General features: G+C 44.5%; 2 protein-coding genes across 3 annotated transcripts in view; both read left to right on the plus strand.

The window, feature by feature from the left end:
• Nucleotides 1-474, plus strand: part of LOC307237702 (unconventional myosin-VIIb-like) — a gene marked incomplete at its 3' end in the record, with an annotated part of 25,924 nt that extends 25,450 nt beyond the window's left edge. Inside the window, exons 46-47 of the mRNA XM_080010465.1 lie at nucleotides 90-209; nucleotides 337-474. Of these exons, the coding sequence (XP_079866591.1) occupies nucleotides 90-209; nucleotides 337-474 (258 nt within the window). The remainder of the gene's footprint in view (nucleotides 1-89; nucleotides 210-336) is intronic.
• A 3,124-nt stretch (nucleotides 475-3,598) lies between these two features.
• Nucleotides 3,599-25,607, plus strand: LOC307237587 (serine/threonine-protein kinase tousled-like 1-B). Of its 2 annotated transcripts, XM_080010338.1 has the most exons (22): nucleotides 3,599-4,002; nucleotides 5,835-5,956; nucleotides 7,119-7,187; nucleotides 7,882-7,920; nucleotides 8,030-8,105; nucleotides 11,075-11,118; nucleotides 11,378-11,467; nucleotides 12,257-12,343; nucleotides 12,612-12,704; nucleotides 13,839-13,949; nucleotides 16,929-17,065; nucleotides 17,370-17,561; nucleotides 18,305-18,371; nucleotides 18,677-18,774; nucleotides 18,874-18,955; nucleotides 20,016-20,107; nucleotides 20,232-20,321; nucleotides 22,165-22,334; nucleotides 22,477-22,612; nucleotides 23,593-23,704; nucleotides 23,796-23,903; nucleotides 25,309-25,607. In XM_080010338.1, exons 1-22 carry the CDS (start codon nucleotides 3,873-3,875, stop codon nucleotides 25,456-25,458), a joined length of 2,295 nt encoding a protein of 764 aa, XP_079866464.1. In that variant the 5' UTR covers nucleotides 3,599-3,872; the 3' UTR covers nucleotides 25,459-25,607. The 2 variants fall into 2 exon arrangements, with proteins under 2 accessions (XP_079866464.1, XP_079866465.1); XM_080010339.1 differs by lacking the exon at nucleotides 7,882-7,920.
• The last annotated feature ends 1,481 nt before the right edge of the window (nucleotides 25,608-27,088 follow it).

Here is a 27,088-nt window from a genome sequence, read left to right on the forward strand (position 1 = left end):
CCTTTTTTCATTTTGTAAAGAACGATTCCTCCTAATCTATAGTGAGCGAGGGGCTCCTCAACAATAATTTTGTGATGGGAACCTTTCAGGAGCTGCTGGTCATGCACCCGTTCAGCCGGATCACAACCTGGTCCAGCGGCAGCAACTTCTTCCAGATGACCATCAGCAGCTCGGTGAAGGCCAACAACTTCCACTGTGAAACTCAAAAGGTGGCTGCCTGATAATGAATAATCCCTCACGTTGTTAAAACAAGATATTTATAGACAATATTGTATTGAATGACAGTGGCTTTGGAAACAACAGTGGGGTGACCCTGTTTTTTCTCTCCGTCTCCAGGGCTACAGGATGGGCGACCTCCTCGGATCATACATCAGCATGTATGAACATGAGCGCAAAGCGGTTCGACCGAGGAACCTCATGTTCTCTGAACAACCTTCTCCGCCACAAAATGCACCACTCAATATTTATCAATGATGAATGGCACCACTTAGCCTATAGAAATTAGCCTTTGTTTTGCTTCTGATTATGTTGGGCAGTCGACAGTACAACCTGTAGAACTGTGAAAGTTGCTTTAAATCTCTGACATGAATTGATGTATCACTTTGTCACGGGCTGAATGACCTGGGTAATTTTGTCAATTCCTTTGCTCTCGCTTAATACCGAAGTAACTGAGGTGAGCAGTTTTACTCCAAAGTTTTTAGATTTTAAGTGGGGAAAAACAATAACATGATAATAGGTCATCGAGCTTGACACTGTAAATGGTTTTTGACAAGAGAAATAACTCATTATAGACAAATTGTATACTCAAAATATACAAAATACTAAATAACTGGATCATAATATATGCATCTCAATTTGCTATTAAAAACATAACGTCATAGCCAGACAATGCTTCCCTGCTTGCAATAAGGACATTTTCATTTCCATATCACTTAGGTATGATTTAGCGTTTTATTTTATTTTCATATTTTCAATAGGATGTAAAAAAAAATTGGTCAACGACATGTCAGTGTAGTAGAAGTGGTGTTATTATTATTTCAGTTCAATACAAACAAATTAAAACGACAGGAAATTCTAGATATCGCGGAATTTTGTATACTCATAGTGTAATGGGTATATCCATCACATAAAGATATTAAAATGTCTTGTTTGGCTACAGCGATGTCTCTTCTACTCAGACTGAAGCAGGTTTTCAAAATGCCAGCCAACTCTCCCAGCTTGCCGTGGGACATTCAATGCTCTCGGAACGGCAATCACCGGTTAACCCTGTCCTTATAATGGAATTCCGATTTCATACCTGAGGTCACATGCAAAAAAGTGTGCGTGTGTGTGCGTGTGCGCGCGTGACGTACACTACAGTAGTGTGGACTGCTTATACTGTCCTCATTGCCTGTCAAGACTATTGCTCTGTTACCATGGAAACCGGGTGGCCAAAAAAAAGAGAAAAAAGAAAAATCAGGTTACCATGGGCAGGTGCATATGAGGTGCAGTGTGACTGTCTGCACTCTGATGCAATCTGGCTGCGAGTGAAACGCAGAAGACCACAAATTCTGACAAAGACAGGGAGGGTCTTTTTGAAAAGTAAACATGTGCCCATTCCACTCAGATATTACACAGGCACGTGTCTTCAAAACAAAACATTATTTTTTTTGCGACACGGCTACCAGATACAAGGACACAGGACAGAATTTGGTTGTTGGCCAATTTTAGCCAAGTTTGTAAAATACACTCACACACACTACTCTCAAATCACTCTCAGAGCAATTTGGAATTTGAACATTTTTGCATGCATTTGAGATGTACTGTAGGTGCACAGCAGGAAGACAGCTAGAGTAGCATAAACCGCTTGTCTGACGTGCGTGCGTGTGTGTGTGTGCGCGCGCGCGCGCGTGCTGCCCTAGAAGAATGCAAAGGCTTTTTGATGCACTGCACCAAATTTGGAACAAAAGACCACACGCATCTCTATCTATCCCACCTGCACCCTGCCCCCCTCTCAGCAACTTGGCTCCCAGCAGCGCCAACAAAGACCAATGGCCCGTCTCAAGACAATGGCGCTCGTGCAGGCGCACAACCTCGTGCATGCGCGCAAACTCAAAAAAAAATAATTAATGGGGTCTTACATTTTATGGGTTGAAGTTCCAAAACATGACTGTCGGCCATTTGAATTCAATAAGTACATGTATTTAATAGTTATTTGTCCTTTTTATTTTAATTTTTAAACAAATAAATAATCGTAATTTACTGGCTGTTACTTGATTAATTCCTTGATTAACTACACAGATACACACACACACACACACACACACACACACACACACACACACACACAATGAAAAGTCTTTATCATTTCACAATTCTGGAATTAATCAGCAAGTTACTACACATGCCAGAGACACTCCAGCGTGTTTGCAGTTAATTTCCGTTGACAGCCTTCAGACAGACTTCCGCCATCTTGCCCCCACCCTCCACCCCCCGAGGTGCCGCTCGTTTCCAGCGGAGTGGAGACGCTGTTCTCGGGTCAACGTCGAGCTCCGTCTCCCGATGAACCCGATCCTACGAATGATCCCAGATCAGTGTCTGCGGCCGTGCCTCCGCGCACCCAGCCCCGCCGTGGCGACGGGAGGTTCGACTCCTTTTTGCAGATTCGGTTCCCGACGAGTCACTCGGTAAAAAAACAAAAAAAAAAACCCCCAAAAAAACCCCCAAAAAAGAAAAAAAACAAAAAGAGACTCGATTCGAGTTGAGTTTGATTTTTTTTTCCACGACTCCCCGGAAGAACTTCCGGTGAATGAGGAAGTTGGAGATAAGAGTCGTTGGGCTCCGTCGAGCTGTGGAAAGAAAACAAACAACGTAATCCTCACAAAAATATTTTAGCGCGTTCGCAATTGTTTATTTGACCGGGAGGGTGGAAATTGTGGATTAAAAAAAATATATATATTTTGTCTTTCTCCCTGGCAGAGAAATGCCAAGTCTTTAAAAAAAAAAAAATTGTATTTTTTTAAAATTTAAATTTAAAAGGTAATAATAATATAATTATTAATATAAAGTATAATAAAGATTCCGTTAAAATTTATTTGATGAAATGCAAAGTGTAAATATATTCTAATAGTATAGATACAGTAATATCAATGAAATTGATGCACTTGAGTTAAAACATGGTATTAATCATTGCGGTCAACACGGCCGACCGATGTTTTTTACTTTATAGAGAAAGAAGGCCTGTTTCCGCACAACCGGTCGCCGCTGTGATTTCATTGCGTTCCGCTTTAATCCGTTTGAGATTTTTGTATTTGTATTTTTTTATTTTTCATTCCATTTAGCTTGTACGTGTGTACCTCTTCGAATTCCCCCTCGCGCGTTGCACACGGACAAACTCGCCACGCCGAAAACAAATACGCCGGGTTTCGCCTGGGACTTGAATGAATCCTCGGTGATTTTTTTTTTTTAAATTTATTATTTATTATTTTTTTTACATTTTACCGGAGCGACTCCCGACTCCCGACTCACCCCGGCTCGGCTTTCGTTCGCGGCGGGCGGATCGCGAACCGTGCGCGCGTCTCGCGTCGCTACTCTGGAAGTGGATGCTGACAGGCGCGCGGTCACCACGCAGAGGTTACACCGTATCCATTTCAGGGAAGAAGGGCTCGAGAGCGGAGCGCAAGCCGCGTAAACAACAACAACCACCACCACCACCACCACCACCACCACCGGGACGACGGCGACGACGACGACGACGGCCGCCGCCGCGACAATGCGCTAACTACGGCGAAGTGCGCGCGGCGAACGGCGCTGGGGAAGAAGGGGGGGGGGGTGCGATGCGCGGGCGTCGGGGATCCGGGGTTTCGGGCTCCTCTCGGGGGTGAAGCGCCTTGATGAGTGTCCACAGTAACAGCGGGAGCGGAGGTGGAAGTTTGGAGGCGACGCCATCTTGGTCGCGGCTCTCCGCGTCCCCGACGGTCTCTCAACAACACGTAGCGGCGACGGCCGCCAAGACCAAGGAAGGTATATGTGGCTCGGAACCCGCTCGCTCCCCCCAAAAAAAACAAAAACAAAACAAAAAACAAGCAAACCAAAAAAACAAAACAAAACAAAAAAAACCCCCCTCGGTGTCCGGGCGGGGGGTGCACGGACCCTTTACGTTCACGAATATTTGGATGTTCGGGTTCCGCCAGAGAGAGAGAGAGAGAGAGAGAGGGGGAGAAAAAAATGGATGTCAAGTTCACTGGCGGTGAAGTGGAAGCCAAACGTCAGCTGTCAGCGCTGATGGAGCGGCGTGGTGGCGTTCCCGCAAGGACGCCCGACAACCGGGCGCTGTCTTTATTTGTGTATTTTATTTTTTCGTTATTTTATTTTATTTTTTTCTCCGCGTCAAGCGTCGGGACGGAGCGCCCTCGCCCTCCGCACGGTGGGGAGCGGTGACATTCGTCCCTGATGTCATAAAGAAGCGGCGCACGCGTTGTGATGCATTCCGCTCCCCCAACTTGCGCGGAGGACGAGGCCTCGGATTCCGGGCGCATTTCTCCCTAAAATGCGGGGCCCGTAGAGTGGTACAACACGCGGGGTTATAGAATGCGATGTACCTTTCTGTTGTTTCCTTTTTATTTGCTTGGTTTTTTTGTTTAAGGCTGCGCTGTCAGCGGGCAGGACCTACGACGGGGTTGGGTGTTTGTGTATCGGAAGCGGTTGCAATCCAAGGCGAGAGTGGTAATCTGCAAGTGGACTCCCCAGTTTGCAACCTTGAAATGCCCCCCCCCCCCCCCCCCAAAAAGAAAACACTTAATCATCATCGAGAATCCCCTTGTTATAATAACCCAGCCCTGCGTGTGACCTGTGGAATGTCAAAGAGCACAACACTTGTTTTGTGTTTTTTTCTTTTTAATATAGACATAGTGTCAAAGAAAAGTGCGGGTTATGTTATTATAACAGGCCCATGTAAGCATAATAAGTTTATTCTGTTAAGATTCTAAGCCATGGGTTTGATGTGTTGTTTTTTTTTTTTTGTTTGTTTGTTTTTTACTGAACCTTATCCGGCAAGTTTACAATCGTCTTGACTACAAACTGAAGTGAAACTCTGGCGTTGCAGTGGAGATAAAGTCCTCGCGTTTCAACTATTTCACTCCATTGTGCGTCTGACTCATCCTCCTGTGGTCCACGGAGGCGGCTCCCGTTGGGTTTCGCCGTAAAGCTTTTGCATAATGTCCGTGTTGGACTCATGTGAAAACGATAAGACGCCAGCCGAAGAGCATGGAGGGCACACTGTACTTGCATGAGTCATTATGTATTACTCACGTCGCCGTGCCGGTTAATCACCGCCGAATCAGGCCCTTGGTGGCACCTGTCTCAACGGAGGACGGTTGAAACATTAAAAAAATAATTTGGTTGTGTATAAATGCGGTTCAATGTATGAGTATAGATGTGAGGTATGAGCACTTGTAAATCTTTCAGAGCTGGTGGTGTGCTGCGATATTTGGGCAGGCGGGATGGTTCCTGGTTAAATGTAAATAAATATATGGGCTAATTATAGATTTAATGTGTCAAAATAACTGCGTAGTGCTGAATGCGCTCAACAGTTCTGCCTCTGGTGCCGTGAAATAGGCTTTATACATTTCTTTTTAAAACTACAGGTTTTATTTCGCATGAGAAGCAGCCTGCCTCATGTCAACCCCCTCCCCCAAAAAATTATGCCAGACTGGGCTTGTGTGTGTGTGTGTGTGTCCCCATGTCCCCTCCCTTAATATCAGCACGAGGGATTTAACAACCAGATCGTAGATCAATCTCACTTTTTCCCATAACATGAACATATGTCTGACCCGTTTAACCCTCTTGGACGCCAGGTCCTATGGAGGAGCTGCACAGCCTGGACCCCAGGAGGCAGGAGCTGCTGGAGGCTCGCTTCATGGGAGCCGTCAGCGGGAACACGGGGGGCAGCACTGGGAGCACCAGCGGAGGAGCTAAGGTAACATGCACACGCCCTTACAGTACGGTTTACAGGTTTGTCACATCACGTATGAACAACAAGGGACTGTTGACATCATGACACTGCTTTTGTTGAGTTATTGTCATCCAAATAATTGCCATTAACTATTTTTTATTTTTTAAGAATTTCATGTTCCTATCATAGTATTGGCTCATAATAATATAATAACGCGTGTCTACCATTTGCGGAATTGTCATTTATTGACAATATTTGGAAGATAAATATTGAGGTTGCCTTTTTCCTCAACTCAACAGGGAAACATCCCCAATTCACATTCTATTTAATGCAACATTTCTAACAAATTCACCGTAAATTTGGATGGAAACATGCCTATTTTACAAAATGATAACAGTCAGCTCAAATAGTTGTGACGGCTCTACGTCCAACTCAGACGTTTATAATTTCCTTTCAGTCCAAATTTAGTTGTGGTTATTTTTGGTTTATCACTTTTTTTTTTTCTTTTTTTTTTTTTTTATAACGCTGTGTTAAGCGACACATTCACAACTGCTTAGTACAGGATAGTAAAACGAGCTGGACAACATTTTAATGCCATGCTGACCTGTATAACATTCAGAATCCAGATGTACATGGAACGGTACATTGGTAATTATTTAAGTTGTCAGATATTGATTATTGAGTATGAAACTTCAAATATCTAGGCTAGAAAATGTCGTCGTAGCCAATTATTTTTATTAACTCTTGACAATGAGGGGTTGTGTCCAGAATCATCATCATCATCGTTGTATATTTCTGCGTCAGGTTGGAATGTAATAGTTTGAACCGTTCTCATTGTAAACATTGGTTTCTTTGTACCCGGCAGTTATACATTTTTGACTAAAGAGCTTTTCTAGCACACTCGGTCTGTGAACCTGTCTGAGTGGCGTCCGATCTGGATCCAACGCAAATACCTTTTCACATTCCTCAGTGAACAGCTGCTTATTGATGCATCATAAAGATGGAAAAAGAATCACAAAACATTGAGGATTCTCCATGTTGCATCATCTCTTAATCCAAGCGACAGGCCTTAGATCGGTGGCATTTTGTTCGTCCTTTGTTTACTTGTGATTTTGCCTGTGTGTGTGTGCGCGCTAATGTCTTTTTATTTAATTTACTTTTTTTTTCTCTGTAAATCCGTGTGCAGGGTCTAACCAACGAGTGTTCCAACCACAGCTATGGAAGTTTGGGCTCCTCCAGCGACAAGGAGTCAGAGGTAAAGTGAATGCACACACGCATGCGCGCGCACGCACCATTGGTACGCAAAACAATGACTCTAATGGGCTCTCTAAGGCTCCAGTCCTGGTAAAATGGTTGGTACCGTTTAAAATTTTCTATAGTTGGTTTAGCACATTAGCTAGTTATCTACTTAGCAATATGACTTTATGAATTATTATGATATTTTTATATTTGCATGTATTACCGCCAATGCTGCAATGTCACACACTTCTGCAATTGGTACCTCCAAGATCAATAACTGACAAACTGAAAATTACGATTAAAAATAAAAATAGAAGCTATATTTTCAGTAATATTGACAATGAGGTACAACGATACATCCAGAATCTACAAAGAATTACATCTCCATGGGGAAAAAAAAAAAATACTATTTTTAGCAACCGTCGAGTACTGCTTCTTATTTTGATTTGGGGGAGAAAAAAAATGAAATGAAGTGGAGAGGACTCAAACTTACAGCAAAAACAAAGGATCTCTTGCTGGTTATACTAGCTTTGAGTTTTGCAGATTTATCTTCTGCTTGATTTCAGTTTTGTTCGAAGTATCGCCGTCACGGAAGACGGGAACGTGAACCGGACTGAAATGACTTTCTGGCTTTGTCTCTGTTCTCCCCGCTGCAATCTCTGTCTGCAACCCCCCCCCCGGCCCCTCCACTGTGTTCTCCTCTCTCCTAGAACTCCGATATGAAGCGAGGGAGTTCCCCTGCCTACTCAGTATGTACCCTTTCCTTCCCGCTGCTCTGCTCAGCGCCAACAGCGCCGGGGTGTCCTTCATTTGTTTTTTTTTTAGCTTTTCCCTCTTTATCCCCTTGTCTTTCCACAGACTCCAGAGAAGAAGCACTCTGAGTCGTCCAGAGGGAGGAAGAGGAAAGCCGACACCCAGTCAGACAGCAGCCAGGGTATGACTGACAAGCAGGCTTTGTGGCGTTTGTCGCAACACACCGCGCTTTGTCTTTGGTACAATATGTGGGGAAAATGATTCATATTTGGTTAAATTTTCGGCGCCACGGGGAAAGGCTTAACGAGCGGCATCGATTGAAAATGATTTTTTGATTGAAATGCAGCCTACTGCATCGACGAGCTCGTCTTTTAATACCCCCGCGGGTTAGGCTTGGGCGATCGTGCAAAATTTAAATTGTCCAGTCGCGCCCCTGATTGATAGACGATTCTATCGGGGGGGGCATAAGATGTAATGTAATGCGACAAAGTCATCAATACATTCACAATTAGGGTTAGAAGAACACAAAGTCGCATATAGTTTGTTTTTTTTAAGATGCAATACAACTACAATACAATACACTTTTACACAATGAACATTAGGGCAGTGCGGTATGGCCGAAATGTTCTATCCCGATATAGGTCATTTCATATCTCAATAAAGATATACACTGCGACAAAGCACGTCCTCTGTATATTCAATTAATAAATAGTCTTAAAAAGAAAGACGCAGCGTGGCAAGACGCTTGTTGGGGCTCTCAAATTCACAGGAGAGGCAAAATATGTATGTCAAAATCCGAATTATTTGCAAAATTGAAGATATGAACTTTAATTCATCCTCACCTTATGTTGTCGCGCCGCGGTATCAGACGGGCAAATGTTGTAATAATCCACCCAATGAGTTATTTTCCTCCATGTTTGTTTACAATGGCTCCCACATGCAGGTAACAAAGCACTGGGGTGTAAAATATTTCTGTAAAGCAGTTCTGCCATTGATTTGCGACATAGAGTTAGAAACGTTATTAATAAAAAAATATATATATATATATATATATCTCATCATATATATATCTCATCATCCGAGTCCACCGTTTCAAGCTTCGACAGGATTCCTTGCGGATTAAAAAAAAAACGTCTGAATCGTCAATAGGCCCAAGCCGACTGCAGGTAGACATGCACACACACCTGCAGAGTTTGGAAACTCTTCAAAATAACTCTCACTGGATCGTTGAGATACATTTTTAAACAAAATAATTCCCTTCTGGAAGTGTATGGCCGAGTGTGAGGTAACTTGATTGACGCTACAACTAAAATCATGAGCAGAGTTTCCGTCGGCCTGCTTTGCACTAGACACAGCCAACGAGAGGCGAGCTGAGAGGCCCGGTGCTGCCGCGTGCCCAGATGGCCGTGTTCAGCCTGAGAGAAATGCAGGATGTGGCCTGGTTTTTAGATGAAAAAGCACTTCTGCTATCGATCTATGGGTTTGCCACGAGGCGATAGTGCAAAAATTTCAGTCGTCCGGTCGCGCCCCCCAGCTATAGACCATTCTATCGAGGGGGTGGGCTCACCCGCAGAGAACGTAATGTGATGCAGGAAAGTCGTTGTCACATTCCATTTCTGTGGTCATAGTTGATTCAGACATTAGGCTACACTTCACAATGAGGGTTAGAACGACACATAAAGTCACATATGCTCCAGTCGATGTGTCCCGATATTTGTTTGAAGTATAGTAACCAAAAACTAAATAGGGGATATTATTTTTGCCAGAGGCAAACGCTGGTAGTAAAAGGCAAATTAAGTTGTACTGACGCTACCTGTGTCCTCAACATGAAGTGAAACGCGATCCGCTCGGTCGTCAACTCACCTTGTGTTGTCACGGCGCGGCGCGGTAGCAGATGGCCGCATGTTGTAATAATCCACAGACCATCCCATGACTCATTTTCACTCTCCCGAAGCGCGACGTTTCTCCTAGCGTCCATGTACGTTTATTTTACACTCGCTCCCCTGCTCACTCCCATGTGAGGATACCCTCAAACGGGACGTAAACTGTTGCTGTGAAGCGGTGGTGCCGCTGATTTGCGAAATGGCTCAGGGGATCACCCTATGTGCAGCTGGCCTATCAAATGAGCGTGATCGGATCACGCAACGTGTTTGCCATTGACGGACGTCAGCCACACCCAAGGAGACCACGACTCCTCCGTTGTTTACACCCGCTCTCACGTGCAGATAAGATAGCCTCGAAGCAGTTCTGCCGCTCCGAATACACCTCTTTGTTAAACCGGGACTATGATGGAAAACAGTAAACAGCCGTTTAGCAGGAGGGACACTTAAAAAGCCGCGAGAACACCGGAGAACGTGTCCGAGAACACCGTCAGCAGAACACTCGATGAGAACTCGATGAGAACTCGATAAGAACCCAATAAGAACTCGGCGGTGAAAGAAGCACAAATGCAACAGCGAGAGGAGTTGGCAGTGGCTTTGCTTTACATAAAGATTAAAAAAAATCTGGGACAAAAAAAATAGTGAAATCAAACTCAATGTCATTTATGGACAGTACCCGTATTTCCTCAAATAGTGACCGGGGCTTTTATTTACCTCAACTGCCTTCTGGGTGCCGTGCTCCTCGAAATAAATAGAATCTTAAATAAACACACATTCTTTTTTTTGTTTTTTGTTCGGAGACACGGGACGAACAGTGGAGCAGAGATCGGCTCTCTCTCCGTTACGCAATCCACTGTCCCGACCCAAGGCGGAACGTCCCTTGGTTGGGGTTTAAAATGTTCATTTCACACAAATAGAAACAAAGGAAAACAACAGGTCTAAAATAAAAACACGGCAAAACCGGAACAGGGGAACCGCACGGGGGCCGCAGTGCAACGCTTGAGGAGAAAGAACACACACACACACACACACACACACACACACACGCGCGCACGCACGCGCAATGACTCAGATTCAGCCTTGTTTACCGGTTTTTATCTGTCTACCACTTTATATCGGAGGAGATATGGTGCATATATAAAACATGCTCCGAATGTTGCGGCTCCGGGGTAAAAAAACAAGCTTGTTGACCCGGGAAAACCATTTAATCATTAACCTGCCCAAGCCTAGTTGCCACATTTTTACATTGTCTTCCGTTTCTCTCCCGCAGGCAAGAACTCTTCGCGCGGACCCAAAATCAGCGACTACTTCGACGTAGGTGTCTCATCAAAACACGTGGGTGGCCGTGAGCCACACAGGGCTGAGGATCATGGAGGCTTAAAACACACTTTAAAGCCACCTTGCCTGCTTGCTTGGAGATGAAGCCTCCAGACCCTCGGCCTTTTGTGGCACATGATCCGTCGACCCCTGCCATAATGATGTTGATCATGTTCTCCTTCTCGTTGGGGCAAAAACCTTATACGTCTCAGCCTGTTGACTCTTGTCTTTCCATCTTGTACTCTGTCCGTTGTAGTTTCAGGGTGGGAACGGCTCCAGTCCGGTCCGGGTTCTTCCTCCCGCCCTCCGCTCTCCACAGAACTCCCACTCTGCACCAGGCTCAATCGTACGTGTTTTTACAATTTACAATCCCCATTGTTACTGCTCAGACTTAATTTTACCGTAAGTACGAGAACGTTGAGGCAATTTGATTAGTTTCAGCAGCGGCTCGCTTTGTGATGTCATCATCCGAAGTTATACAAGTCCAAACTTCCTCTCTCTGAACTACATTTAGTCATTTAGCAGACGCTTTTATCCAAAGCGACTTACAATTGTTCAAACACCGACGGACGCAGCCATCAGGAGCAATTAGGGGTTAAGTGTCTTGCTCAAGGACACTACAGCATGCTAGCAGGAGGAGCCTGGGATCGAACCAGCAACCTTTGGATCACTAGACCACCAGCTCTACCTCCTGAGCTACCATCCCCAGCTACCAACTCATTCTTATCCAGCCACTCCCCATGCAAAGATGGACAACTTGAGCTGATGTGGCGTTTACAGGAAACTCTGAAACTGTAAACGGTCACAAAAGGCGTCTTCACACCGCAGGAAGTTCTAAGAACCTTTTGCAGGAAGCGGCCCTTTCTTTTGTGTCCACACTGCATGATCCAGGAACGATCGTAATGGTTCTTTAGGGATATTTAAACCAAACGACAGAAAAGTAACATTCAGTGACATAACTGCATGGTGATTGGAAGAACAAATGAGCATGAGAAACGAGACACACACACACACACATATCATATATATATATATATATATATATATATATATATATATATATATATATATATATAATTTTTTTTTTTTTTTTTTTTTTTTTTTTTTTTTTTTTTTTCCCAATCCTATTCCTCAGATCCGACAGAACAGCTCTTCCCCTACCAGTCTGACTTTTGGGGAGCACCTGATGAATCCCAAAGCCTCATCCAGCAAATGTGTCCAGGTAAATACGAACACACACAGAACACCTAGAAGGGCAGCACTTCCTGCACACAACCTGAATTTACAACTTTCTAATGGTGTGACGTTTCGGTCAGAACCCTGAGATGTTATTTCTCTCTACTTTGCAAAATCAAAGATATTCAACGCATCTATATCAGCTTCCTCTCTAAGAGAGTATTGTTCAACATTGTTCATATCAAACAAGATCATGAAGTTAGAGGTACTGTGCTGTTGGTGTAGTCTTATGTTCTCATCTTTTCTCCTCTCAGACTGAGCTGACGGGCCTGAAGTTGGCAGCACTAGAGAGCAACAAGAGTTTGGACCTGGAGAAGAAGGAGGGACGGATCGATGACCTGCTCAGGGTGTGTGTGTGTGTGTGTGTGTGTGTGTGTGTGTGTGTGTGTGTGTGTGTGTGTGTGTGTGTGTGTGTGTGTGTGTGTGCGCGCGCGCGCGCTTTTTCTGGAGGCTTGCAGTTCGTACTATGCTAGTAGATATTCTTCTGGTTAGGGAAGATAAAGCAAAGTGAAACAGGAGAGGTCTGTTTACTGGATCTGATTTCATGTTGGAGACTGAAACCACTTTTTCGCTCATTCGGAGTCCTAACCCTAAAGTGGTAATCCGTTAAGATTATTTTGTTAAAATATTGATACTTTTTTTTTTTTTTTCCTTCCACACTATAAGAAACAGTCATTCAATGAATTTGCATTATCTATGTGATCCTCCATATGCCGTTTCCATCGTTGGTGGCCGGGTTCACCATTCCTGGCAAGAATACAAAGTGATTTTGATAAAGCAGCGTAGTCAGCTGTTGTCAGTAAACTGTCGATATGGATGAACATTCACGGAAAAGAACAGCACCCTCGGAGGAAAAAATATCCGCACTACAAGGAAAAAACAAACAGAAAACAATCGATCAGAAGATGGCAAACTTTCAAAAGAAATGTATCGTCTCAGAACGAATCTGAGGTTAAACCAGAATGTCCGAAAAACGGAATCGATATGAGCTGATATCTAGCACCAATCCAATCTGTTGCTTTTCAAGACTTTGACCATAAGAACAGAGTGATTGTTCACCCGTTTTTTTCTATGAGAGACATCAAGCTTCTTTCATGTGTCTGGGGGGGGGGCAGAAAATGAAGTTACGTTTCTTTAGTATCTGACGCTTTTGCTCAGGCTCCTGTATTGAAGGCAACCTTCAATGCAGTGCTCTTATTTTCCGCTCCATCCTTGTGGGGATGCACATTTGTCCTCGTTCCTTCAACGTCAGGAGTAACTTAGGTTCTGCGCGACTAAAAATACCATTTTACCATAGTGTCCACATTCAGGTGTTACTTTTGGAAACAATGGAGCGTCGGGAGCAAGAGCAGACTAGACTAGAGCGAGCGTCTGCAGCAGCTCTAAAACCACCGCCGCCCCGCTCATGCAGTGTTTTTAAACCTGTACAGTTGGAGTTGACCAAGGTTTTTAAAGGTTTGCCCCGTGCTTCTCTCCGGCAGGCGAACTGCGACCTGAGGAGACAGATCGACGAGCAGCAGAAGCTCCTGGAGAAATACAAGGAGAGGCTCAACAAGTGCATCACCATGAGTAAGAAGCTGCTCATCGAGAAGGTACGTCTTGCAGCCCGCCGAAATGCTCCCGTGCTTGTCTGGCAAGAAGGAAGTAGGAAGGGCAGAGGCCGTTGGATCCCCTGGATATTTAATATGATTGTTATTATTGGTCAACATAAAATGGTTCCTTCAGGGTGGTTTTATATCCAAATGTTGAAAATGCTCCGGTCTCATCATTTAAGTATGAACTTCAATGAGCCGTTGGGTAAATGAAAAGGCTAGTAAGGGATGTCATATCAATTGTGCATATAGTATCTATAAAGTATTGGTATTTTTTTTAGGACTTCTGTTGTAGTTATGTAAGGTTTTTATAGGCTATGACAAGACACATGTAGGGCATCATTCGCTGCATCTCTCCCTCTGGCCCCCATGTCCTGTCTCTTCACTGCTCCTTGCAGTAAAAAAAAAAAAAAAAAAAAGAGGCAAAACATCCCAAAAAAAAAAAAATTTATATACACTGATCAGCCATGAATAACATTGCTCATCTCATTCCAATGCCAGTTGTCAAGGGGTGGGATGTATTAAGCAGCAAGTGAACAGTCAGTTGTTGAAGTGTGTTGGAAGCAGGAAAAATGGTCAAGCGTACGGCTCTGAGCCACTTTGACAAGGACCAAATAGTGATGGTTAGACGACTGGGTCAGAGCATCTCAAACAGCAGGTCCTGTGGGGTATTTACCGGTATGTAGTGGTTAGTATATTTCAAAAGTGGTCCAAGGAAGGACAACCGGTGAACCAGCGACAAGGTCATGGGCGCCCAAGGCTCATTGATGCACGTGGGGAGTGAAGTCTAGCCCGCCTGGTCGGATCCCACAGAAGAACTACTGTAGCACAAACTGGTGAAAAAGTTAATGCTGCTCTGATAGAAAGGTGTAGAACACACAGTGCATCACAGCTTGCTGCGTATGGGAGCGGTCAGAGTGTCCATGCTGACCCCTGTCCACCTCTGAAAGCACCTACAATGGACACGTGAACACCAGAACTGGACCATGGAGCAATGAAAGAAGGTGGCCTGGTCTGATGAATCACATTCATCATGTGGATGGGCAGGGTTGGGGTCCGATCCAATGGAGCATCTGTGGGATGTGCTGGAACAACAAGCCTGATCCATGGGGGCCCCACCTCACAACTTCCAGGACTTAAAGGATCTGCTGCTAACGTCTTGGTCACCTTGGACACCTTCAGAGCTCTTGTGGAGTCCATAGGCGTTTTCGCACCGCAGGAACTTTTTCAGGGAATCGTCCCTATTTTCAAGGATCCTGCAGTAACTAGGAACCATCGTAGTTCTTAGAACTCCATTTTGAGGAACTTATTTAGCTCTTACTCCAGGGCAGGAACTCACCGGCACAAGAGGAACTTTCAGTGGCGTAAGTCCACGATCCCTCGCCCCTGGTGCACCGAGGACAGTCTGCCCGGTCGAGTCGCATTGCTATGGGTACGGACAAGACCATGTACACCCAGCGGTAATTAAAGATAAACAATAAAATAAAATAAAATAGTATTTTTATTGTAGATGTATTTATTTCATTTATTTTACTTTCCGACATTAATCGAATGAATTAACGTCCGCCCTGCAATTCGAACGACAAAAGTCGGAACAAACTTTTAAATTACGTCTTTATAGAATATAAGTAAAGGTTCAGAAGATGGATTGCTTATTTCCCGCCTCAAATTTGGTCAGAAACAGATTTTAGTGGACTGATAAGGTGAAATTTGTGAAAGTTAGAGTGAATACACACAAACGCAGAACTCACGCTGAAACCCTATTGGCACTTCAGCGTCACTTCAGAGTTCCAGTGCGGTGCCAAGACAAAACTGAAAAAAATCCCTGGATGGTGTTGAGTTCTCGGGGGACCTCCCCAGTTCCTAGTTCCCCTCAGGGAGTCCCCAGAACAGTTCGGTGCGAAAACGCCTCATGCCTCCACGGGTCAGAGCTGTTTTGGCGACACAATATTAGTGGTTATTAGTGGTGGTTTTATTGTTGGAGCTGATCGGTGTATATACGTATATAAAACAAGAATTGTTAATTTTTTTGCTGGTGAAAATTACGGAAGGATATGGAATATAAACACTAATAATACAATAATCATTGTTTGGTTATCATCATTGACTGTCCTCCATCCTATGTTCAAGGACTTCTGGAAAAACTTTTCAGTAGCTCCGCTCATCACTTCAACTTTGCGCGCGAGGGGATTTATTTTGTGTGTGTCAGAGTATTATTATTATTTATTTCTAGGGCTGTACCTGACTCAGACTTTTGTCACTTGATTTGGATTTAGCTGTTCAATGCTAATATGAATGGGGCGCGGCTGTCTGCGTTTGGGGTGCACAGAGACCTGCGTCTAAGTATATACTTTCCCTTATTTATAATTCCTCATTGAAATGTTGTGAAATGCACACTGGCTGACATACCGTCACAGCCCTAGCACGTATTCATTTTCAGGGTTCACTTGTATAGTAAATATTCCTGAAGTGCAGTTGGCTGTTATCCTGTGCTTCCATCCCTACTGTAACGGACAAATTTGTTGAATTTAAAATAAAAACTCTGCGTGGGCAACGAAGGGGCACTTTGTACAAAACACACCTAGACGATGAAACTAAAGATGCACGGTGCGTCTTCGTAAAGCTTACTGGAGGGATGATTTTGTTATGCTTTTGACACCTATCCCCCAAGTTCAATATCAAACTTGTGTTTTGAGCAACGTAAAAGCTGGCGGTAGAGATGGGCAATGGTGACAAAATAATGAATCGATGAACACACTGCTGTTGATTGTTTGGTATTGCCAAACCAAAATCCCAGACGATATCTAGTCTGAGATCACGATAGTGATATTTTATTGAGATATCGCCGAGACCTAGTTGGCGGTGCTTTCCAAATGATACACATCTCGGTTTGTGACAGTTGGAGAGATACTTTCCGTGTGTGTGTGTGTGTGTGTGTGTGTGTGTGTTTTTATGCGTGTGTGTGTTTTTTGTGTGCAGAGCACTCAGGAGAAGCAGTCCTGCCGCGAGAAGAGCATGCAGGACCGCCTGCGTCTGGGCCACTTCACCACCGTGCGGCACGGAGCCTCCTACACCGAGCAGTGGACTGACGGCTACGCATTCCAGAACCTGGTCAAGTGGGTGCACACACACTGTTAAACACAAACAGAGACCTTTGATCAGCCCTAATCAGATATATTATCGCCTTTGTTTATATTTTTCATCAGGTAGATTGATGTAGCTGAAAGGAACGGATGCAAGGTTTTTCCATAATTTGTCCTGTTTACGTCTGAACTCTTCACAAGAAAAGAGCGAGGGAAATGATCTCTTGTCATCACGGCCGCCTCACCGCGTCCACCCTCGCATGTCGCGTCCGAGCACGGCAGGGCGGCGTCAGCCATGTAACCCCCGGCTTCTTGGTGTTCTCCGCCCCGTGCGCAGGCAGCAGGAGGGCATCAACCAGCAGAGGGAGGACATCGAGCGGCAGAGGAAGCTCCTGGCCAAGAGGAAGCCCCCTAACCCCTCATCGCCGTCCCTCTCCGTGGCCTCCACCTCCGAGCCCAAGCAGCGCAAGACCAAAGTGGTGAACGGCAACGACCCGGACCCCTTCCTCAAGCCCTCCCTGCCGCAGCTGTGAGTTGAGATGGATGTAGAAAGGTTTCACGTGATTTATCTCTATGAAACTATTTTACAGCGCGTGTCAGATTGAAGGTACACAGTTTTAGAGTTACGAGGTCAAGTGCAGCGTTAAAGGAAAACTTTAAACTCTTTTTCCCTTTTTTTACCGTGATTGCCCCGTGGTTCTACTTCTTGCAGTCATGTTTCCCATTAATTATCTTAAGAGACCTTCGGATTAATTTAATAATCATCTGTAAGCACTCCTCATGGAAATGGGAGAATATTGTCCACAGAAGCGGAGATTTGCCTTTTTGCTTCGCAGGTTGCTTAAAAAGTGACAGTACAAATGACGAATCACAATCAAGGAAAATCCACAGTAAATTAAACAACTGAAAAACAAGTGACAGTTTTTTTTCCAGCGCGGCGCTTGTCTGTATTCCCAAATGCCGGGTTTATTTTTATAGATTGTTATCGCACTTAGAGTCTCAGACTAAGATGTTTAGTTATCGCGTCGACGCTAAGGCTGTTACATTTTTGTTCCAACTGTTTTGACGCTGTGTAAATACAGACGCAGCGTCATTGGTATCCTTCCTTGTGCCTCGCTCAAACACCGAAGATAGAACAACTTATATCAAATAGGGGGACTGTTAATTTTCAACCATTTAAATATATATATTTTTTTCTTTAAATCTGTGTGTTCAACTGAGATGTGTTTTGTGCTGTTTTATTTTATTTAATTTTTTACGTTTATTTTTTAGACTGACCCTGGCTGAGTACCACGAGCAGGAGGAGATCTTCAAGCTTCGTCTGGGCCATCTCAAGAAGGTCAGGGACTAAACACTAGTCAATCAACCAACCCCTGCCCGCAAATGAATGAATTATAATGCCGCAGCGGTGGAAATGGTCTATGAACCAGACGAAGGTTTAAATGGAAAATAATACACCCATCAAAGCCCTGAAAAACTGAGGGCGTGGAGGGACACTCTCAATCAGGCGTTATAGTTGAATGCAAAGAGTGTGTGTGTGTGTGTGTGTGTGTGTGTGTGTGTGTGTGTGTGTGTGTGTGTGTGTGTGTGTGTGTGTGTGTGTGTGTGTGTGTGTGTGTGTGTGTGTGTGTGTGTGTGTGGTAGGAGGAAGCTGAGATCCAGGCGGAGCTGGAGCGGTTGGAGCGCGTGAGGAACCTGCACATCAGAGAGCTCAAGAGGATCAACAACGAAGACAGCTCATCGTAAGTTCCTTACGCGACGGCGGCTTCTGCAAAGAGAGAAAAGTGGATTACCTTGACCACACCTATTCCCTCACCATCCTCCATCCCTCCCTCCGGCAGGTTTAAAGACCACCCCACTCTGAACGAGCGCTACCTGCTGCTGCACCTGCTGGGCAGGGGCGGCTTCAGCGAAGTCTACAAGGTAAAGATCAGTGCTTTGTATTCCCCAGGCTGAATTCTGGAAGACGATGGACCAGCATATGGTGAACGTTCCTAAATGTTTAAAAAAAAAAAAAAAGGTCGTCGAAGGTTACAACCAAAGGGTTGTATTAGCAGGATAATCTCCTGACACGTGCAGTTGGGTGGGAAAGCTCCACAACACAAGGGTTAAATCCCTCCCAAGAAATGTTTCACAGAAATGTGTGACCTGACAAATACTGTGACCTTAGAGAAGGAGGTATCAAGAAACCACGGTGCCACGGTATACATTCATGTTGCAAAGTCGAAGATGTAAACCTTGATTCACCCTCACCTCATGTTGCCGCTGCGTGGTAGCAGACGGCAAAATGTTGTAATAATACAGCCAATGAATAATTTGCCCAAGCGCCGTGTTGTGGCGTCTTTATTTACACCTGCTCCCATGCGTGCTCAAGTAACGCGAAGCACCGCGTCGTAAAATATCGGCGTGAAGCGGTTCTGCTCGCTGGTCGTGCCGCTCCTGTGAATTTGAGACCTGACAAGTGCCTTACTGTGGGTCTTTCCTTTTTAATATAAATTATTCTCTAATTGAATATACAGAAAACTGGGGTAAAATATTGTATATAGCAGTATTTTGGTAGATACCGTACTGTGACATCTCATACCGTTACAGTTAGGGATGGCGGCTGAGAGGACGGTTACGACCGCAACAACAGACACCTACATTTATTGTGATTTCCTTTCATCCTTTAAATTTATGCACACTAAAGGATTATAGACGGGTTATGCAGGTGGAACGATGTATGTATGGTATCCAGAAAAAACGTTTTTTTGGGCTTGACTTGTTGCTTTTAAAAAAAATATTGACTCTAAACTGAGATGAAACAACAGTAATAATAACTGATATTTTGGAATGTGGGATGGAAGTCACTCAACTAGAAGGTTCTGATCATTTCACAGGATTGGGTGGTGTTTCTGTATTTGAAGCCTTATTCAAATGAGGAAATGTCAGGAATGATGTGTTGATGGAAACCCCAGACCTGATGTTGTCTTGGTATATCCAGGCCTTCGACCTGTTCGAGCAGCGATACGCCGCCGTGAAGATCCACCAGCTCAACAAGAACTGGAGGGAGGAGAAGAAAGAGAACTACCACAAGTGAGTCCACGTTGCAGGCCCATCCCAGCAGGGGGAGGAACCAAGCACAGCCTCGCAACACCAATTGACCTGCGCTTCCCGTTTTTATCGCCGCGGTGACAGCCATTTCCTCTCCCCCTCCCAGGCACGCATGCAGGGAATACCGGATACACAAGCAGCTGGACCATCCCAGAATAGTCAAACTGTACGACTACTTCTCCCTGGATACAGACACGTGAGTCACATGCTGCCTTCTGAACTGGTTCCAGCTGGCGTCACTTACGGCGTCATGTCTGTGCCTCATTCCTGAGTGAGCAGTGGGGGGTTTTGAGCGCAGAATACATTTCGAAATACATCTTCTATATAATTACAATATTTTAATATATATTGCAAGCACATTAATTATTTGAGCAAACAAAAATCTATTCTGCCCATTAATAATAATATGTATTTGCGTGTCCATATGAACGTGTGATACTCATATGCCCGCTGACAAACTCTTGCTCGTTGGGCACCAGCTCAGACAGAACACGGCACCGCGTCGGAAATTTCCCACCGACCCAACCCATCGGAGGATTGCAGAAGGTAGATTCTGTCGTCTCACGTAGCTCCGCCCCGGCAGCGTCCCCGATGCATTGTGGGGGGAAAAAAACAAAATAAAAATGACTCAGGAGGGGTTGTCGACGACGCTGAAGTTGGCTCCTTCATCACGGAACTCGCCTCAGCTTTCAGTTTAGCGGTTGTCCTGTCGTCTAGAATATTTGAACGGCTTGTTTTTCCATCAGAGCCTCGTTGCGATACAGCGTCTCAGACTCACGCAAACAATATGAAAACAAATCTCATTCATTATATTATCTGTAAATTGGGAAATGAATTAATGTCACCGTTTTTATTTATCTTTTTGATTTAATAGGTGTGTGTGTGTGTGTGTGTGTGTGTGTGTGTGTGTGTGTGTGTGTGTGTGTGTGTGTGTGTGTGTGTGTGTGTGTGTGTGTGTGTGTGTGTGTGTGCAGTGATGCACAGGGGCACTGCAGTGAGTTAATCTGGGCCTGCCTATACATTTTAAAGGTGTGACTTAAGTGAAATTGGACCACTCGATTAAAACCTGACGTGTTTTTATAGACACTTGTACTGTCACCTGTGCTAATCAATATGGTTACCTGTTCACATTTTAAAGGTGTGACCTAAATGGTTAAATCAATGCAATCCTCCAATTGGTTGGTTCACTGTCACATTAGTAACACTGTGCAGTGTGTTGAGCTGGCGCGCATGGTGGAGCTCACGCAGACTTGAACGAGAGAGAAATCTGAGCGCAACGAGCAGGAGTTTGTGAGCGGGCATATTAGTATTACATGTTAATATGGATAATAACACACAAATACATTCATTGTGCAGAATAGATTTTGGTTTGCTCAAATAATTGATGTGCTTGCAAAATATATTGGCTTGTGCTTAAAATCTCTCATTTGTCGCTCAGGAATGAGGCACAGATACAAAACCATAGTAACTAGTTTTAATTCAGACAGGGACAGTAACTATTTGGAAGTAAATTTTAGTCAATTTGGTTACTGTGATAAATAATAAAATACTCAAGATTAGGGCTGTCACCATAATGAAACTTGAGGTGACGACTGATTGTGGCACAATAATCGCTTTAAACAATTGCATTGTTGTTTTTGTTCATTTAATTCCATGATCATAGTTTAAAGCATATAATGTTGTTTGTTGACGTAAAACATTGGGTAAATAAAATGCAGGTAGACAGTTAAATCGCTCAGCCTGTTCACATTCTCTTCCTCAACGTTTCTAATATTGGCTTAAAATTCCCTTTACATTTGGATGGAAACATTGAATTGATGAATCTGACAATATTTACATTTCTTAATCTCAAAAGGGGCTTTTCTGGTTAAAAAGCTTTTAAAAATAATAATAATTTTATAGGACATAAAGAAACATTATTACCCTACATTTGCCACGGCATTAAATCGATCATTTGGATTGATTTAATGCTGTGAAAGCAGGGCGTGGTCGTTCACTTCCCACTTAATAAAAATCGTTTTCCTTTCCCGACCGGGAAGGTTCTGCACGGTGCTGGAGTTCTGCGAGGGCAACGACCTGGACTTCTACCTGAAGCAGAACAAGCTGATGTCGGAAAAGGAGGCGCGCTCCATCGTCATGCAGATTGTCAACGCCCTGCGCTACCTCAACGAGATCAAACCTCCCATCATCCACTACGACCTCAAGCCCGGTGCGTCCCGCCACGTCGACCCAGCACATTAACCACACCATGTTTTCCATATTTGGTGCGGATCAACAAATGGCTTTTTTTTTTTTTTTTTCTTTTTTTTTTTTTTGGTCGCTTGTACTAAGTGTTGTGGTTTCCTGTGCAGGAAACATCTTGCTGGTGGACGGCACCGCCTGTGGCGAGATCAAAATCACAGACTTTGGTTTGTCCAAGATCATGGACGACGACAACTACGGCGTGGACGGGATGGACCTGACATCGCAAGGCGCCGGAACATACTGGTAACACGACACACACACACACACACAAACACGTGGTTACACACTAATTTTTACAATTGTATAATACAAATTGTAAAAGTTGTTTTATCCACACGTCGCTTAATAGCTTAAAGTAAGGAGTGTCAGTTTACAGTCACAGTTTACAGTACAGCCAATTTAGCAGGAAAAGCCTTGCCTTGTTTTAAAGGTTTTAATTCGTTCTTTAGAGATACTGGAACATTTTTTTTTAACGTAGAAATCTGCAAAAACATACGCATGAGTCCAGACAACAGATGTTGAAGATGTAGTGGATTTCCAGATAATGGGGCAAAATGAAAAGTTTGAATGCATTTTAGATCCCAAATCATCTCGAACGTAATAGCTTTATCACAATAATTGTTATTATTATTATTAATATTATTATTATTATTATTATTATTATTATTATTATGTGTCGCTGATTTTTTTTCAGTTGTGCAAACCTGCTTACGACAATTAAAATGCCAGAAAGGATGATTAATTCTGCCTTTATGCTGCAGGGGAATATGGAGAAATGTTTTGTTTTTTTGTTTGTTTGTTTTAAAGGCTTAACTGGAGTGGATGATAATCTCTTCTGCTTCAGTCCCATTTTATTGGTTTTGTTTTATGTTCCTATAGCCCTGAGTAAAAAAACAGTTTGGGTCCAAGGTGTCGATTAATCGATATAACCAGAAAGGGTTAAGATTGTTATCCTTCAGAAAAACAGGATTATCTTTATGGCGTGATTATCTTGATCCTCAAGCTATCTTCGACATTAGAAATGTTACCTTTGCTCCAGCCTTGTATATTTGACCTTGTACAGGGAATGTTTAATAGAGAAACTTGTTTTTTTATTTTATTTGTCTTGGATTTCAGTCCAAACTCCTCTAAAATGGCTTTTAAAAAGGTCTTGAATAAATAAATAAAATGGAGATATGACAGGTTTTAGGGTGCGATCCCATGGGACGTGTGCTTTGCCTCAGGTACCTCCCTCCAGAGTGTTTTGTCGTGGGGAAGGAGCCTCCGAAGATCTCCAACAAGGTGGACGTCTGGTCGGTGGGAGTCATTTTCTTCCAGTGCCTCTACGGACGCAAGGTAGGGCACGACGACGGCCGGCGGAGACCTTTGAAAACGTTAAAAGCGATTGAAACGATCTTCAGGAGCTTGTGTCTGTGTCCCTCTGCAGCCGTTTGGTCACAACCAGTCCCAGCAGGACATTCTGCAGGAGAACACCATTCTGAAGGCCACCGAGGTCCAGTTCCCTGCCAAGCCACAGGCCAGCACAGAGGCCAAGGTAACACACACACACACACACACACACACACACACACACACACACACACACACACACACACACACACACACACACACACACACACACACACACACACACACACACACACACACACACACTAGGGCTGTTCAAAAATGGTTCCATATTCAAATGCAATGCAAATTGTTAAAAGAAAATGATATTTGAATCTGAAAATTAACAGTATTACTTTTTTTATAAAATTGTTGCGCGCATATGTCCACACACATCGTCCTTGTTTTTATTTGAAGAATGAATCTGCGATCCTGAGCCGAGGTTCACGGTCCCAAGCCGCCCGACCATCACCGACAGAGTTGGAATGTTCTCTCGTGCAGAGGTTCAATAAAATGGTTAAATAAAAACACACTTTTTCCGAAACCGTGCGTAACAACCGCCCCCTCCACACTTTAAAATTGTAATAGATATTCAAATACATTTTAACTTCTGTATTTTTTCCAGAAAGAATATTCAAACAATGTCACTGTTGACTTGACAGTTCTAACACACACATGAAGCTCAAACCCAATAGGCTGACAGAACTGGCCTCAGGAGGGAGGCAACGCACCCTGAAACAGGGGCTTTCAGGCATGTTAGAATGCATGATCTGAGTGATAGTTTCAGCAAAAAAAAACATGTTTTAGGGTAAAAAATAAAAAGTATAATTCGTATTAACAAATTTGAAAGCCTTTAAAAAGTCAGTTAAAAATGAACGTATGAGATCTGAATTTCAATATAAAAATGTTATCCGACTTTATTTAAACATTAATCGACTTCTACCTCCGACGACAGTGTCTCTGCCATTATTAAACCGATAAATCTACCTTATACCTCATGATTTGGGCAAAGATCAGTGTTAAGATTTGTCCAAAAAAAAAAAAAGGTATAAAATTGAACTTCCTGATACCTGCGGACACGCCCTGGTTCCATGCGGTGCATCGATCAGAGAAGCCCACGGAGCGGCACAACAGGGAACCTGGGATGAGTTGAGCCTCTCTGTGATGCGGTGCAGGGTTTGGAGTTTGTTTCCGGGGAGACGCCGACGTTTTAACGTCTGCTTTTAACGGCCGTGTCGATGAGGACGCTTAATGACCCGCATGTTAGTGTCTTCAGGGCTGGGTTTAAAAAATAAAAATAAAAATCCATACGCTGATAATAACTCAACTCTATTTTTTTGTTAATATTCGGAAAATTGCAACGTCGATATCGGCGCTCGCTTTGGGAGTTCCACAACCGTTTGTCTTGCTTAAATTAAATGACCAGCGGAGTCACAAATTAACCGAAATATTTAAAACGTACTTAACTTATCCATCAGGGTGTGTAGGGATACTATTTTTTTATTGTATTGTATTGTATTTTATTTTATTTTTCTCCTCCTCCTTCCCCGCAGGCGTTCATCCGCCGCTGCCTGGCGTACCGCAAGGAGGACCGCTTCGACGTGCACCAGCTGGGCGCCGACGCCTACCTGCTGCCCCACATGAGACGCTCCAACTCGTCGGGCTCCTTGCAGCCCACCGCCTCATCGCTTGCCACCTACTGACTGACCGGGGCCCCCGGCCCATCCCAGGGCCGGACTGTTCCATTTGGATGAAGACGGGCGGGGCTGGGGCGAGGCTGTGGGGGTTGGAGAAACCATTTACCTTAGCGGTGTCGAGGAGAGTAGAATTACATGGAAATGGATTGCGAGATGGAAGTGATTACGGGAGGGAGGGAGGGGGCCCTCGCCTGTGTTTGTTTGTTTTTTTGTTTGTTTTTTAAGTAAACAAAATGGAGGAATGGGGGGGGGGGAGGTAATGGAGTTGTCCTGCACGGCTTTGGCCTCAGTAATAAGGAATGTCGGCCGTCGGGTGACTTTAGATCAGTGATGACCCCCACCCACCACCACCTCATAAGCCCCACCGATGGATAGATGGAGCAGATGGATGACGAAAAAGACGAGAAGGGAAGCTGACGTCGTTTAGCAGGGATGGAAACGACCCCTCCGCTCATCAGACGTGGACTCTTAAGATTTCAACTTCACTGAATCGACCTTCTCAGCCCTGTGGGACTCCACTAAAGAAGCCCCGCCCCCCCGCCGGATGGGATTTCGGGAACCGAGGTGCACCTGGAGTCAAGATCCGCGGCCGTCAAAGCCGAGTTCCGACTCGAGTCAACTCTCTGCTGGGGTTTTTCCTGAACGTGGATCCGTGCGTCTGTCTTAATTCTTTTCTGCCGTTTCGGATTCAAGATCCCGTCGTCGTCGCAGCCGAACCAGTTTTTCTCGCCCGGGACGAACTCCCCAGCCCGGCGGCGTCCTCTTTGGAACCCTGGGGGGGGGGGGGGACGCCGCGGGCTGGATGGAGGACGAGGGAGTGACGTGTGGTCGTGAGAAAACAAAACTTCTAATTCTGAATCTTTACTGTCGCTTCCCAACGTCTCACTCGCAATAGATTTGTGTTCTTCTGGAAGCTCTCTCTCCATTTTGCTGCTACAGATGTTTCTATTTAGTTTGTAACGTGCGGACGCTTTCTGCCTCGGATATGCATACTTGAAATGTGTTAAGAGGGACACTCCCCACGTCCCCCCCATATTTTATTTTTTTTCCCCCTCTCCTCTCCTCTGGCGAATGGACATCCACTGTGCAGTTTTAGGAAATGCAACAAATTTATCAATGTCAATGTTCCAGCTGTTGTCTTTTAACCTTCATATAGGAGTTCAACAGTCACTGAATTGTAGCGACCCCAGCACACACTGTATATTGTGCAATGATGCTAAAAGACGGAGCGGTGAAGGACGCCGGTGAAGAGCTGGGGCGGGGCAGGATGGGGTCGGTTTGCATCTTACAAAAGTTACCCGGGGGACGTGTAGCAGCGCTTCGAGCCGAGGCAAACTGGAATACTTGGGGCAGATGTGCACAAAGCGGCTGCTGAGGAGACGGGCGGCTCGGCGCTGGCGATGGACGGAGTCGGGAACAAGCGGCGTCGACGGCCAGTTACTATGAAGGAAATCTCAATGCGCGACTCGCTGCGCCCCAAAAACTAGAGCAAGCGCTGAACTGACGTAGTCCTTCTCCGTGTCCAGGTCGATAAATTATAATTCTATCCAGTTGTTTGGATTAAGGCATAAAGTAAAAGTTACCCTCTGCTGTCTGTAGGTCCACCCCCAGGTCATGTCATTCATATGCAATAAAG

This window comes from Zeus faber, assembly GCF_960531495.2.
Source record: "Zeus faber genome assembly, chromosome: 12".
NCBI classification, from domain to species: domain Eukaryota; kingdom Metazoa; phylum Chordata; class Actinopteri; order Zeiformes; family Zeidae; genus Zeus; species Zeus faber.

Coding starts and splice junctions, on each gene's coding strand:
- LOC307237587 (XM_080010338.1), top strand. CDS start 3,873: ATGAGTGTCCACAGTAACAGCGGGAGCGGAGGTGGAAGTTTGGAGGCG. Junction 11,119..11,377: donor AAATCAGCGACTACTTCGAC/GTAGGTGTCTCA, acceptor TGTCCGTTGTAG/TTTCAGGGTGGGAACGGCTC. Junction 23,705..23,795: donor AGTGCCTCTACGGACGCAAG/GTAGGGCACGAC, acceptor GTCCCTCTGCAG/CCGTTTGGTCACAACCAGTC.